Genomic DNA, 17,041 nt, shown 5'->3' with positions numbered 1-17,041 from the left:
TAAAGGGCAGATTAAGTAAGTTCCTTGAAAACCACTGACCTCAACAACTGTAAATAGCATCATGTTGCAAAAAGTAGACATGCACTTACTGTCAGTGTGCATGCATGATTTGAGTTATTTTTTTTATTTGTTAGTTGGTGTAGGCCTTTCTGTATTTGTATGTAATTCTTGACTATTTTTTAAACCTTAGGAAAAGAAAAAGAAACTTTAATGGTTGTTTTATGTTAGGCAGAATCAACCCCAAGTAAAGTGGATGAAAAGATTATTAATGCAGGTGTAGTTGCCCAGCGTTAATCATTTAGTAAGGTAAAAGCTATACATATGCTTTCAGGATATAAAAATAATCGCGGTTGGTTTACACCGAATTGTTGGATAAATGTTTAAAACTGTGCCTTGCTCTTAAGGAATAGATGGTCACACCTATATTCCATTTATTCCAGGATTTCATGGTTATTGAACGTCATGGAGGTCTCCCTTACATTCGTTTTGAAGATTAGTTGTATTCCAACCTTATTAATAGCTAAGCGTATCTCTGACACTCAAAAACTATATGCCAATTTTAAAAAACAACTGTGCTTCTACCACCATCCACTCAGTTCTATAAATTTGTTACGTGTTATACAAAGTACTATCATGTTCAAATTTTTCAAGAGTGCTTCCTTGGTCCAGATTTTTCTTTAGTCATGGCTTTCATAATTTCGTAATTCAGCTACTTTCTTTCTTGACCTAGTCCTCTTTAGACAGAGGAATCCCCATAAAGATGATATCTCTATGACAGTGCCCTAAACAAACTCCAACTCATTGGATAGCATAGTTATTCTACTCTTAACTGTTCTAATATCATCATAGAGCCTTTCCATATCAGTAGCTTAATTAACTATTGTTATTGGGTTAACTAGACAGCACTTTAATAGAAAAAGTGTTAACTGCTAGAACTCAAGACCACCATTTCAATCAGTCACTAACCTCTTTGTGTCCCTTTCATCTATAAAATGAAAGTCATTTTACCTACCTGGACATTTTTTTTTATTGGGGAATATTGGGGAACAGTGTGTTTTCCCAGGACCCATCAGCTCCACGTCAAGTCGTTTTTTTTCAATCTAGTTGTGGAGGGCGCAGCTCACTGGCCCATGTGGGAATTGAACTGGCAACGGTGTTATGAGCACTGCGCTCTAACCAACTGAGCCAACCAGCTGCCCGCTACCTGGACATTTTTAAGAAAAAAATGGGAAAATAGATATAAAATTGTTTTCTAAAAATCCTTTTTAATGGTGCTCTATAAATATAAAAATCAGTAAATCTGAGCTTGAAGTTAACACATAACTTGTCCTCTACTAAACTGCTAACCAACAACTATGGGTATGTCTGTGGAAAATGCACTGGGAATTTGTTCAAATCCAGCCCTGCTGCTCAATAGCTGGCCAGTTCATTTATTTTAACTTCAGCTTCATTATCAAATGGAGGAATTATAAGGATCAGTACATGGAGATAACAGTCCTTTGAGACTCTGAAGCTATTTTCAAAGGCTGAAGTTATGAAAAATTCAAAAATAGTAGATGAAGTCAAGAATGACCAGTCCTAAGGAAGAATAAAATATCACATAAGGTTCTTAAAGATGAAAGCACTATCTTGAAGGTGTCAAGTCACAGTTTGCAGCATTGTCTTTTAATACATAATACATATCCTACACCAATGGCCAATGTATGATTCTGTGTTCCCAATAGCTAGGACACATGGGTCTGAAAAACAAGGTATGGGTATCAGACTGGCCCCTCTGGTCACTCCTAAGGACACACGGAGAATTTATGCTTCCTCTCCCCACATCTTTAGGCTCCACTGGACCAAAGTTTCAGATTCTCAGTGTGGGGTTGCTTCTACCATGGGGTTCAATCAAACTCTACGCTGTGAGTGCCATCTGATTATTTTGAACTCCTGATACCAGCAGACTAGGCAGCAATGTAGTAAACAAATTACTGCATTGGCAGGGTTAATTGTTCCTAATTATCGTGGGAAGGTAGAGTTTCTACTATACAAAGAAGGCAAATAAAACCTTAGGGGTTTCACTGGAGTGTCTCCTTATTATTCTGTGCCCAGTGATAACCCAGTGGTGAATTAATAACTTCAGTAATCATAGCCTGACTAAGACACAGTATCCAGTGGCTCAGGCTTCACAGTGGGGGAGGTCTGGTTTACACCACAGGGCAAGCAATGGATCAACAGAAGTGCTGTGCACAGGTGAAGGATATCTAGAATAAGAAAGAAGAAAAATGATGCGTATCAGTTATGGCCTCAAGACCAACTGCAAGTAGCAAGGCCTGTAACGTTCCTACCCCTACTGTTTCAACTATTTATTGAACTATAACTAGCCACAATCTTAAAATATCAGGAACACGATAAAATAAGTTTAACACGGGGCATGAGAGAATCTGAGTGCAGCAAAGAGTGGACAGTGGCACACTGGCTGCCCTGCTCTTATCTCTTGTCATTCTTCTCTACACAGAGAGGGATGCTCACTCTGAAGATCTGGGACTCTTCCTCGGGGCTTTTGGGGAGCCACAGTAGTTAGTAGCCTTGGAAGCTGCACTCAACCAATTATATAAAGCCAAAAAAATGTCTACAAGTGAACACTTTGGTCAACGTTGCTCAAGCAGTAGTTCGCCGTATTCAGAAGTATCTGGACGCTGATGGTGACCACTTTGAGCACCTCTTGTAATTGCAGAAGTCAAACGTGACTTGTATTCATTTTTGTTATTGGTATATATTGAGTATTACAATTCTAATAGTTTTTTCCCTTCTTCAAATGTGTATACATTGTTTTGTCACCCTCTGTATGTAAGGACTTGTGCAGATAAATAACCCAGCTTCCTCACCCTTGAACTGGCATGACCCTGAAGGATCTTCTACACTTCATCCTAGAGTTCACCATGGAAATGATATGCAATAGCCCAAAATGGTAACTGTCTTCAAATGCATCTTTTTTCAGTTTCTTCTCTTCCTGGTCTCATTTCCCCACTCTTCTGGTGTATATCAGGATCACCTCCCTAAAAAACTACTGGCATGAAAGTCCCTGTCTCAGAGTTTGCATCGAAGAGAAAACTAAGCTAATACTATTAACCACTTTATCCCTAGTTTGTGAAAACTCTCCTATTCTCCTCTTATCACACAGGTATCTTTTCCAAAATGATTGTGTGTGTGAAGCAGTTCTATCATTACCATATATATTGCACAAAGGCAGGAATTTTGTCTATCTTGTCCCCTACTGTATTCCTAGGACTTACGACAACACATAGCACATATTAAGTGCTCAAAAAAGTGGAATAATGTAGTGTATTAAATTCCCAGATAAATACTACTTGGTCATGATATATTCCTCTTTTACTTTTACTTTGAAATTAAGTGCAATTTGATGACAGTTTATGTAGCATTTATATCTATGTTCATAGGCTAGATTGGCATTTTTATCTTTTGCTATCTGTGGTAAGTAGCTTCTAAGGTAATCCTCAATAATCCCTGCCCCTAGGTTCACATTTATGTGCAAATCTATCCCCGTGAGTGTGAGCTGGACTTAGTGACTTAGGTATAATGGATAGAATATATCACATGAGATGGGATGCCATTTTCAAAATTAGATTATAAAAGACCATGGCTTTCATCTTGGATATATTCTCTCCTTCTTTCTCAGGTCACTTGCTCTTAGGCAAGCCAGCAGCTTTGTTCTGATGTAGTTCAAGAGAGAGGCAGGCCCCTGTGGCAAGGAACTGAGGCCTGCTAACACGAGGTGATTGAGTTTGAAAGACCTCCCCCAGCCTTCAGATGAGAATGCAGCCCCAGATGATAGTTTTGTCTGCAGCCTCGTGAGAAACCTTGAGCCAAAGTCACCCAGCTCCTAAAATGTTATGTGTAGCTACGAGTGTTAAGAAAATAATCTCTCTTACATTTTTACACTGTTTTGTGCAAACATCATTTTGTTTTGGCAAGTGCCTCATTGTTTTAATGACTTCTCTCCAAAATAAAGAAAATGAAATTAAACCAAAAAAAAGGCAGCCAGCTAAGCCACACCCAGATTCCTGACCCACAGAAACTGTGAGGTAATAAATGTTTGTTGGTTTAAGCCACTGCATTTTGGGGGGTTTGGTTATGCAATAATATATGACTACTATATTGCCCTTGTGACATTTCTATATTCTGGTTATTCTATTTCATAAAATGTATTGAGTAGCTATCTAGTTTATTCTATCATCTGAGTTATTTCCCTAAAAGTGTCCATTTCATTCAGATATTCAGCATAGGGAGTTTAAAGTATTCTATTATAATTTTTAAACTCTACCTGTTATTTTAATGGGAAAGAAATAAATCAAAATAGTAATGATCTTTTAAGTGGTAGAATAATGCATTACATTATTATCTTAATAATTTTATTAGTTTTCCAATTTTAAAATAAAAATATATTATTTAGGAATAAGAATAAAAAATAAAATATACATAATACATAAGAATCTATGTACATGTGTATATATGTATATATACAGAGGATGCCAAAAAAATGTATACACATTTTAAGAAAGCAGAACTGTATTAAAATTGTAATACTCAATATATACCAATAACAAAAGATGAATACAAGTCACATTTGACTTCTGCAATTACAAGAGGTGCTCAAAGTTGTTACCATCAGGGTCCAGACACTTCTGATTATGGAGAACTACTGTGTGAGCAACATTGACCAAAGTATCCACTTGTATACACTTTTTTGGCACCCATGGTATATTTGTTTGTTTGTTACTACACAGAGAAAAAGTCATTAGTGATTTGCCAAAAGTATATTCAGTAGAAAGGTGAGGGAAGATGTCGGAAACCGGTAGTACAAATGAATGGGAAGAACTGGAAACAGAACATGTACTATTATTTTTCTGAGAGGAAAGGGGAAACGTTAGGGTTTTATATGACAAGTTAACTAAGGACCAGGAAGGTAAGTTTATGTTTTGTTTTTAAAGTGCAGGAACTTGAAGATGTTTATAGACTGAGGGTAAAGAATTAATAAATTTGGAAAGATTGAAGCAATAAGCAGAAAAAGAAGTAATTAAAACAGGACTCCAAAGTTGTCAATACTACTCATTCCAGGGAAGGGAGATAGATAATGAACACTTGATTATACATTATTTGCCGAGAGTCTAGTGCCTTTCTGGAGAGCTGCGTTCAGTAAAACCCAATAATTTCTAGGTTTAATTTACTATCTCATGGTAAATTAACTCCTTTCTCCTTATGCTGTGACAATTTGTACTTTGATAGCTTGATAGCTTATCTGATTTTCTTCTCTGTGTTCTTTTAAGGAAAGGCATTTGTCAAAGTGCTGTATCTTTCTTTACTGAGGCTCTAAGCTATCTGGAGATAAAGCTACCTTTCAACATTCACCGGGTGCCTGCCAACCCCCCTCCAGAGTGCAATGAACCTTCCTCTGCCCCTTCCTTGAAGATGTTCCTTTGATGTCCCCGATTGCCAGTCCGTGGATCATACAATGTTCTTGGGCTTCCTGGCAGACTCCCAGGCCCACCTCCCGGCTCCAAATATATCTAGATGAAAAACAAATGTTTATAGAAAATGTCAAAGCGTCACTGAACAGTCTGCCCTTAGTGTTCCATAAAGGATGTGTGTTCATAAATTTGATTGCTTTGCAATGTAACTATATTTCCAAAGCTTTTCCTCATGATCAAGAAGGTAAGAACTCCAAGACACGCGAGAAAAATGAGTAAATTCTAGGTTCATGAGCAGACATGCTAAAGATCCCACACAAGTCAGGTTTAAGTAATGGAGCAGTCATCAATAACCAGCACCCCAATGACTCTAAGGTCCCCTGGGAGTTTTTAGGGTGCTGGGAGAGGCTTGCTCCCAGGTACCACTTGTCCCGGCATCTTTAGAGGAGAAAAAACCCAAACCCAGGCTTAGGAAAAGTCGTTCCCCAAGCTTTCAGTCCCCTTGTTGGCCCTTCTCGCGGCCAGTGTGAGGTTTGTGAGATTTGCCTCTTCTGGGACCTCCAATAATGGTACCACAAGCCTCCACCAATCCCCCATCCCTGATGCAGCTCAAGATATCATTTTCAAAGTCTCAGCCAGGGAGGATCTGCTCAAATAATGTAAGTGCATGTTCCATTCACTGAAACCCTACAGTAGAAGGGCCACCTTTCAGAGGAAGCCACGGCAGAAAGGAGCTTCCTTCTTGGTCCTGAGAAAAGTTACTTAACCTGGAGTAAGAGCATCTAAGAAGTTATGAAAACCAAATAAGATCATGAATGTGAATGTATTTGCCGCTTCTAAAATTGGCATTGTTACGCATGTCTTTTTTAAGGATTCCCTAGGCTACTGAAACTACTCTGGTGTTCCTTTCTGTTCATTTCCTTAGTGTCTACGAGATTTGTGCCACTTTGTCTGACATGTGCTCCTGTGGCATTGCCATTGCTTTCTCTATATTATTTGTTTTCCTAAGTTCATCTAAGGCCCATGCTTCCTTTTTTCCTTTTTATTCCCCTCACATTACAGATAGCTGTGATGTGTAAGCAATTTGTGTTCATTAAGACTTTAGATATAAAAATTAGTTGATCTTATTCAGTTGGTTGAACAGAAAGACAGTTAAAAGCTTTACTATGTCATCCTATCCTGTTTATGGTTTCAAATATAATTTCATTGCTTAAGTCTGCTAGTGTACATTCCCCAAAATACTAATAAATAGGCATGCTGTTATATCCAGTGCTTCTCTTCCTATTATTGGGTAAAAAAGTGAATACTTTTACTCTATAGATGTTGCCTTAACCTTTACAGTTCCTCCAGGAACCATAAGCCAATGAGTTTTCAACAGAAATCTCTTCTGCCTTCACCATGGCTGCTCCTTCTCTGTAAGTGCTGTGCACACATCCTGTCAACATTTGACAAATGTACTTATTTTGAATAAGTAACAGTCACGTTCATTGCATGCTATCTCCTGATATGAAGGCTCATTGAAACAGAGAAATGTTCTTGCTACTGAGAGGTTCAATAATCAAAGAGCAACTCACCTCTTGTGTACTAAATATATAAAGAAGTTCTCTTCATCGCAGCTGCTGATTCTAACTGACTTATTCAACCATGAGGGTCTTGCTTTGCATCCTTGGGGGCCTTGCCTTGTTGTCCATAGTTCCTTCAGGTAAGACAGAAATCTTTCATTCCATAGTTATGAAAATATAAATGAAAGAGAATGCCAGGTCTTCCAAGAATTTGGAAATAAATTAGACAAGGGCAGATTATACCGTACAATGAAGAAAGTGAGAGGAGTATGTTGGCTGCTCACAGGAAGGGACAGTTGACGCTACAACATCCATAAAATGGTGCCCTTCAGTGATTTAACCTATTATGAACTCTAACTTTTGATTGTGTTTTATCCAAAAATGGAAGAAGAATGTTCACAGAACACACACCTACACACACAATGTAGGGAATTGAAAAGATTGGAAAGTGAGTGGTGATTAGAAGGTCTGCTGCTCCATCATAATCTGTGTTTCACAGAACAGTCATCACTAATCTACATAAGCTACTAGGTGGAAGTTACTTCGTGTATGGTGGGAGCTAAGACACCACCTCAACACTTAACCAGATAACCAATTATACAGACATATTTATTAAATAATCAACCTAACTTTTCCAGATTAATTTTAAATTCCACCAATACTATATAATAAATACATGGCAATCTTTGGGCTTATAACTGGGATTTATATTATTATTATCTATTGACTTATTTATCTTTTCTGATGCATACACTACCTTAGAGCACATTTTAATACCTGGCAATTCAAAATTTTCCTCATTGTTCTTGGTCTTTTATATTTTTTATTGAGATACAATTCACCATAAAATTCACTCTTTTAAAGTGTTCCATTTCAATGGTTTTCTGTATATTCCTAAAGTTGTGCAAGCATCATCACTATCTAATACAGAACATTTCATCACCCCAAAAAGCAACTCCATATTCATCAGCAGTCATTCCCCATCCTCGCCTCCCCTCAGGCTCTGGCAACCACTAATCTGCTTGCTGTCTCTATCAATTTACCTATTCTGGACATTTAATATAATCATACAATATGTGACCCTTTGTGTCTGTTTTCTTTCACTTAGCATAGTGATTTTTTTTAAGTTCACCCATGTTGCAGCATGCTTCAATATTTAATTTCTTTCAACTGATAAATAGTATTCTATTAAATGAATACACTACCTTGTATTCACCCATTCATCATTGATGGACATTTGGATTGTTTCTATTTTGGGGACTATTATGAATGAAGCTCCCATGAACATTTATGTCCAAGTTTTTGTGTGGACATATGTCCAGTTCTTTTGTGTATATAACTGGGAATAAAACTGCTATATTATACAATAACTCTATGTTTAACTTTCTGAGGAATTGCCAAACAATGTTCTACAGCTGCATGCTTCATTTTACTCCACATACTCACCCACACTTTCTATTGTCTGTATTTTTTATTATAGCCATCCTAGTTGGTATAGAGTGAAATCTCATTATAGTTTTAATTTGCATTTAATTTACAACATTAATGATATTCAAGTTCTTTACTCACTTTTTCATTAGGTTGTCTTTTATTATTCAGTTGTCAGTTCTTTACATATTCTGGACACTAAAACTTAATCAGATGTGAGTTTGGAAATATTTTCTCCCATTATATAGGTTATTTTTTAAAATATTTTACTGAACATGCTTACTATAGCAGTGAGTATGTTTTCAGGTTCAAGTTACAAACAACTCAGACTCAATCACCTTAAACAACGTTTTTTTGGCACCCTCTGTATATAGCATGTATTTTTGTGATTATTACACAATGTATTATTACACAATACAAGAAGTCCAAAGATCAGACAATTCTGAAATTGGTTCATGTATCAGATCCCCCATCCCATCAAGTGTCAGAAAAGTGCCAGATTTATCTTTGACTAGCTCTTCTCAGGGTCCAAAGATAGCTGTCATTGTTCTAGACATCATATTCAGACCCACCAAATTACACCAGAGTAAAAGGAGGGCATTTTTTCTTATATCAGCAAGGAATAATTTCTTGGAAGTTCCCCAGAACCAATCACTGGAGAAGAAATGGAGAACAATATTATTGGCTTAGACTAATACAGATTTATGCCTAGAATATCCAGAAGAATGGTAGATAACTAAACAACATTAGGACTCTGGCACTTGGACACATATATCTATGCACTATTGTTTAGTTTTGTCACAACGCTTTAAAATTTATATAAATGAAACTACCAGCGTGACAAAAAAACGTATACACATTTTAAGGGATGTTATACTTTTTTTGTGTATACGTTTTTTTGGCACCCTCTGTATATAGCATGTATTTTTGTGATTGACTTACTTCACTCCACATTACATTTATGAAATTCAACTATGTTGCTGTTTGCAACTATAGTTCATTAACTTTTATTCCTATATAGTGTTCCATCACAGTAATATGCCACAGTCTATATATTCATTTTACCATTGATGAATATTTAAGCTGTTTCCAGGTTTTGGCTGCTATGAATACTATTATTGCTATAAATTTTCATTAAATGATTCTTGTTGTATATGTGAACATATACTTATTGGGTATTTATTGGAATGAAAACGTTTGTCAAAGGACAAACTTTAGGAAAAAATACCAGAATTTCCTAAGTAGATGAGCAAATGTACACTCTCTTCAGCAGCGTAGGATAACTCTTAATGGTCCACACCCCCACTAACAATTTATATAATCAGGCTGTTAAATTATAGCCACTCGAGAATTTGTATGGTAGTAACTGAGTGTCGTTTACATTTATATTTATACATTACTAAGATGGAGGATATTTGCATTTGTTTAATGGCCACTTTAATGTCAATTCTCAAAGTACCTTTCAAGTATTTTGTTCATTATCCCACTGAGTTATTTGTTATTTTCTCAGTGAGCTATAGGGTTTCATTATAAATGAAACTGGATGCACTAGATGCAAGTGCTTTATTATGTATCTCACAAATACCTTCTGCCCTGTGGCTTGCCTTTTCACGCCCTTTATCATGTCATTTTTATGAACAGACATTCTTAATATTAATGTGGTGTAATTTATGAGGCTTCTTTTTAAAAAACATTATTAAATTTATTGGGGTTACATTGGTTAATAAAATTATATAGGCTTCAATTGTAACACATCTTCTGTATATTGCATTGTGTGTTCACCACCCAAAGTCAAATCCTCCATCACCATATATTTTATTCCCTTTACTCTTTTTTACCTCCCCCCACCCCCCTTACCCTCTGGTAACCACCATACTGTTGTCTGTGTCTACGAGTTTTTGTTTGTTTGCTAGACTTCTTTTTAATTTGCTTTTGTGTCCCTTTCTCTCCTAAAGCTCACGAAAATATTCTCTGAATAGCTTCAAAAAGCTTTTCTTTGTCTTCGAAAAACTTTATCATTTTGCCTACCACATTTAGATTGTATGTAAATCTCCACCTGGTTTTGGTTTTTGTGAAACAAAGGGCCAAAATTTATTATTTGTTTTTACCATATTGGTAGCAAATTGACCCAACACCCTTTCTTTTTCTTGTTTTTTTTTTTTAAGAATATTTTTCTTTTAAGATTTTACTGGGGAACAGGACTATATTGGGGAACAGTGTGTATTTCCCAGGACCCATCAGCTCCAAGTCAAGTTGTTGTCATTTCAGTCTTAGTTGTGGAGGGCACAGCTTAGCTCCAAGTCCAGTTGCCCTTGTTCAATCTTAGCTGCAGGGGGCACAACCCACCATCCCTTGTTGGAGTCGAACCAGCAACCTTGTGGTTGAGAGCACGTTCTCCAACCAACTGAGCCACCCGGCTGCCTGGGAGCTCAGTGGCAGCTCAGCTGCAGCTCGTTGTCTTCATTCTAGTTGCAGAGGGCACAGCTGGCTGGCCCATGTGGGAATCGAACAAGCAACCCTGTTGCCCAGAGCTCAGGCTCTAACCAACTGAGCCACCTGTCCGCCCCCAGCACCCTTTCTTGAAAGAAAACATCTTTTTCTCAATGACTGAGAGTGCCCTCTTTGTCATAAATCTAGCTATCATGAGGGAGAGACAAACTTTTCTCTACCCTCAAGGTTCTTCTGGCTGGTTTTATAACCAGATAGACATGAGATAGATTAGCAAGAGAAAATAATAAAATTTAATACATGCATATGTATAGGAACCCCACATACATGAGAGAGTCAGAGACCCCACATGCAGGAGAGGTGCAAAGACAGAAAGGGGAATTGAGGTAATTAAGACATCCTGAGTTAGGAATGAGTAATTCTCCTTGGGGACTTCAAAGTGTCATTGCAGGATGATGAGAAGAACAGACATTTAGTAAATCGAAGTTTGCCCTGCCCCATAGATAGGTCAAAAGTAGATATCGCTTATGAGCAAGGCCCTTAATTCAAATTCTTCTAGGTAGTTAAAGGAAGGAGTAGAAGTTTCTCCTGAGCCTTTGGCTAAAGTTGCCTTTTGCTCAAAGTAATCTGCATACCACTGAGGCACATCTTGGGGTGGTTCATTCTGAACCCCCACACTCTCTAATCTGTTTCATTGCTTTGTCTCTCTTTGCACAAACAATGCACTATCCTAATTTATGATGTCTTCAGTACTGGAAGAGAAACATATCTACATTTTCACTTTTTTAAAAAAGTATCTTGAATATTTGTGGCCCTTTGAATCTCCATATAAATTTTAGAATCAATTATTCAAATACACATATATGCACATTTGAAGAGGATTTTCATTAAGATTGCAGTGAATTTGGAGATCAGTTTGGGGAGAGCTGACATCTTTACAAAATTGAGTCTGCAGCTTTGTAATATTTTGAAATCAGAAAGTAGAATGCCTCCAGCTGTGTTCTTCTTCCTTAAGATTGTTTTGGCTATTTAGGGCCTTTTGTGTTTCCATATGAGTTTTAGGATTGTGTTTTTTATTTCTGTGAAAAAATCCACTACGGTTTTAGTATGAATTTCATTAAATTAGTAGATCACTTTGGGTAGTATGGTCATTTAAAAAATATGAAGTCTTTACATCCATGTGCACATAACTGATTTTTTATGTTGATTTTATATTCTACAACTTTACTCAATTCATTTACTAGTTCTAATAGTTTCTAGGTAGAATCTTTAAAGTCGCTACATGTAAAGCCATGTGATTGAAAAACAGAGATAATTTTATCTCTTCCTTTCTGGTTTGGATGTCTTTTATTTGTTTTTCTTAAAAATAGTTTGGCACTGGCATAAAAACAGACCCATCAGCTCCAAGACCAAGAGAATAGACTAGAGAGTTCACAAATAAATTGACACATATGTGTCAACTGATTTTTGACAAAAGTGCCAAGAACACACCAGGGGTGCCAAAAAAGTGAATATACATGATTTGCCTCTTCTGTTATTGGTATATATTGAGTATTACAATTGTAATACAGTTTTTTTCCTTTCTTAAATGTGTATACATTTTTTTTTGGTGCCCTCTGTACAATGGGAAAAGAACACTCGCTTCAACAAATCGTGCTGGAAACACTGGATATCCACATGCAAAACAATGAAATTGGATGATTATCTTACACTATACACAAAAATAAACTCAAAATTGATTAAATATTTAAACTTAAGATTGAAACTGTAAAAATCCTGAAAGAAAACATAAGGGGAAATTTTCTTGACATTGGTCTTGGCAATGATTTCTCAGATATGACACTAAAAGCATAAGCAACAAAAGAAAATTAGAAGTAGGATTTCATTAAACTTAAAAGCTCTAAGCAGCACGTGAAATAATCAAAAGAATGGAAAGACAACCTGTAGAATGAGAGCAGATATTTTCAAAACATATATCTGATAAGGAGTTAATATCCAAAATATATAAGGATCTCATACTACATATATATATATATATATATATATATATATATATATATATATATATATATATATACATGGTGTGATCAAACAATAGGGTGAATGTTTAAATTTAAAAACATTTATTACAGTAAAAGACACTTTGCTATTAATCCCCCTCAGACCACTGCCCTTGCTTTGAACACACTTATTCCATTGTTCTTGCCACTTTCTGAAGCAGTTCTGGAAGTCCTCTTTCGTGAATGTCTTTAGCTGCTCTGTCGTGGCTGCCTTGATGAATCGATTCAAAATGTTTACCTTTTAGTCATTTTGACTTTGGGGAAGAGCCAGAAGTCGCAGAAGAATACAAGTCACGTTTGACTTCTGCAATTACAAGAAGTGCTCAAAGTGCTTACCATCAGCGTAATTTTAATACAGTTTTTTTCCTTTCTTAAAATGTGTCTACATTTTTTGCACCTTTTGTATATAAAACAATATTATTCAGCCTTAAGAAGAAGGGAAATAACCATTTACAACAACATGGACAAACCTGAAGGACATTATGCTAAGTCAAATAATCGAGACACAGAAAGATGAATATTCTATGATCTCATTTATATACGGAATGTAAAAAAGTCCAACTCAAAGAAGTAGATAGTATAATGGTGATTGCCAGGGAATGGGAGAGGGGAGAATGAGGAGATGCTGGTCAAAGTGCACAAACTTTCGGTTATAAAATGCACAAATTCTGGAGACTTAATTTATAGCACGGTGACTATAGTTAATAATATTGTATTGTATACTTGATATTTGCTAAAAGAGTAGATCTCAAGTGAGAAGATAACTTTGTGAGGTAGTGTATATGTCATTTTATGTGGTAATAAATTCACAATGTATATTATATCAAAACATCACATTGTACACCTTAAATATAGGCAATTTTTATTAGTCAATCATTCCTCAATAAAAGTGAGGAGAAAATACATATGAAGAAAATGTGATACATACATAAAACGGATCACCTTAAAAAAGAAGGAAATCTTGCCATATGTGACAACACAGATAGACCATGAGGGCACTAAGTGAAAAAAGCCAGACACAGAAAGAGAAATACTCCATGATCTCGCTTATATATGGAATCTGAAAAACTCAAACTCATAGTAACAGAAAGTAGAATGGGGTTACTGGAGCTGAAGGGTAGAGGAAATGGGGAGTTGGTCGAAGGTTCAGTTATACAAGACAAACAAGTTCTAAAGTTCTACTCTACACGAAGTACCTATGGCTAACAATACTGTAATGTATACTTAAAATTTGCTAAGAGTATAGATCTTATGCTAAATATTTTTACCACAAATAATACTAATAATAAAGAAGGTGGAGGGGATAAACAGAAATAGTTTCAGAGATAGAGAGGAAAAACTGAGGGTTGCTAGATGGGAGGTGGTGGGGATGAGGGAGCAGGGGAGGGGATTAGAAAGCACAAATCGGTAACCACAATGTTGCCGCGGGGATAGGAAAGACAGTTTGGGGAATATAATCAATAATGTTGTAAAGATTTTGTAGGGTGTCAGATGGGCACATGTCTTATTAGGGAGAGCACTTCATGGATGGTGTAGATGTCTGGTCACTACACTGTACACCTGAAGCTGAAGCTGAATAATAATGAATGTCAACTGTAATTATATATATGTGCTCCATATCCCATGAATATATATATATATATATATATATACACACATATACATATATATGCCATATGTGCCATGAAATATATGTATGTATGTGTGTATATATATATATATATATATATATATATATATATACACCATTATACCATGAACACATATATATTTATTCATGGGATATGTATGTATATTTATTTATATATATTCATGGGATATATATATATATATATATATATAGTCACAGGATATGGAGTACAGCATAGGGAATACAGTCAGTGGAATTGTAAGAGCTACAGTAAATACAATGTCAGAGGGGTAGTAGATTGGGGATAGGGTTTATCACTTTGTGAGGGGCATAAATGTCTATTACATTGTTTTGTACACCTGGAACTAATAATTTTTTTTAAAAAAGAAGATGGGAGGAAACTTTGTAGGTGATGAATTATGTCTATGGCCTTGATGGTGGTGATGGCTTCACAGGTGTACATTTATCCCCAAACTTATCAAGACGTACTCGTATACATTAAATATGTACACTTTTTATGTCAGTTATATCATAACAAAATGGTTAAAAAAATTACATTAAAGAAAATGTCTCTTTATTAAAGAATTACAACTAAACAATGAAAAGACATTAAATAATCACAGTATCACCAATGTGCAACCCATTCTATTAATGAATCTAGCCATTGCGCATCATTTCCAAAAGTGAGACAACAAGACATTATGGGCCTTCTTATAAAACACACACACACACAAAAATCAGTACAGTACAACCAGTAGCTAAAGGAATCAAACATGAGTTTGATCGAGCCTCTGAATCCAGCTGCCAATTTACTGAAAATCCAGAGGACACAGGAACATGTTGAATTCTCCAGGAGTATATAAACAGAAAATATCAACTGTATCAACTGTGGGAAACACTACAGCTTAAACATCTCAAGTTCTTCAACACAAAAAAAATTCTAAGAAAAGGATTTGGGAAGGACTTGTAGGTTTTAAAGAGAAAATCAAATTATGATGAGAAAAAAACTAAACTGTAGTGTCTGGGGATGAAAACTCAGGTAATGAAACAAATTTTTTAAAGTAAGAAAATGATTACTATAAAACTTAGGATAGGTTTCTTTGTGGGCAAAGGATAAAAGAAAGTGCCCTATGGGAGGGAGGGGGAGAGAGAGAGAGAGAGAGAGAGAGAGAGAGAGAGAGAGAGAGAGAGAGAGAGAGAGAGAGAGAGAGAGAGAGAAACCTGGGAACCAAGGTGGGAGATTATGGTTTATGGGATCTTGTGCAGATCTCATAAACTTCCTCAATAAAGTAGACATGGTTTGGGGCCTAAATACACTGGAAAGTTGGAACCAAGACCCAGCTCCCCCTGTCCCCTTCTCATTCTCAACTGATGATATTTTTAATTAAACCAAAAAAGTAAAAGCAACAAGAGATAACTTCCTCCTTTTCCCACTACCATATAGCTTCTAATTTTAGCTTACTCTGCCTTCTCTTCATTCTCTAATTTAAGGCTGACCTTTCTACTTGTACACTGGATTTCATCCTCACTCACTTTTTAAGGACTTCACTCCTTAAACATTCTTTCCTGCATCATAAATCCTCATCCCTAGAGACAGAAATATGCTGTCATAGTTCTCATCAAAAACTCTGTCCCTTTGCAGATACTGCCTCATTTATCTTCTCTCTTATAGAAGAAATACTCATTTATCTTTATTCAATAGTTCCACTTTTCTCTACTGCAATCTTTTTTGTTATTTATTTGGTGGGGGGGGCAACTTCTTTATTGCTGTTGTTTTAATTTATTATGAAACACTTCAGACATTGAAATATACAAATAAGTAACATAATACAAAATAATGTTTTCTCTTTTCAAAGCCAGAAGCACATTTTTTGATAAGAGATGTTCTTCAAGATACTATACCTGCAGAATGAAGTGCAATCTTGATGAATATGCAATTAGATACTGCGATGACTGGAACATCTGCTGCAGAACGAAGAAAATTGGATATAATAAAAAACAAAAAGTGATTAAAAATCGAACTCTGTCTTCTTCAGACTCCAAGAAAAGAAAGTAAAAATGTTTAAGATTCCCTTGTCTATATGAGAATAATTAATGGGATGGAAAATGGAAATCATGATAATTATGTTTAGCTGGTCAGATTAAAGTAAATATAAATTTTATAAAGGCTTACACTCTATTTTCATGTGTGCACTTTTACATTAATTTCCTCAGTTTACATCCACAACCACATTGTTGTTTCATCAATTGTACTATATCCTAGCCCTGTCACTTAATCACTCTTTAACCTTGGGCAAGTCCTTCTGTCTCTCTCTCTACCTCAGTTTCCTTATCTATGAAATGGGTTAATAAAAGTACCTACTAGTAACTCAAATAACTAGTAACCCAAATACTAACTCAAATAACCCTCATAACACCATGATAATCATGGTGAATAATTGA

General features: G+C 35.9%; 1 protein-coding gene across 1 annotated transcript; it reads left to right on the top strand.

The window, feature by feature from the left end:
* The first annotated feature begins 7,115 nt into the window (after nucleotides 1-7,115).
* Nucleotides 7,116-16,655, top strand: LOC117038431 (beta-defensin 43-like). The gene is made up of 2 exons (XM_033135414.1): nucleotides 7,116-7,173; nucleotides 16,456-16,655. The coding sequence occupies exons 1-2, from the start codon at nucleotides 7,116-7,118 to the stop codon at nucleotides 16,653-16,655; spliced, it is 258 nt and encodes an 85-aa protein (XP_032991305.1).
* Nucleotides 16,656-17,041: the final 386 nt, after the last annotated feature.

Source organism: Rhinolophus ferrumequinum, chromosome 18, assembly GCF_004115265.2.
Source record: "Rhinolophus ferrumequinum isolate MPI-CBG mRhiFer1 chromosome 18, mRhiFer1_v1.p, whole genome shotgun sequence".
NCBI classification, from domain to species: Eukaryota; Metazoa; Chordata; class Mammalia; order Chiroptera; family Rhinolophidae; genus Rhinolophus; species Rhinolophus ferrumequinum.
Note: the sequence above shows the minus strand (reverse complement) of the source record. Positions and strands in the feature narration are given on the sequence as shown.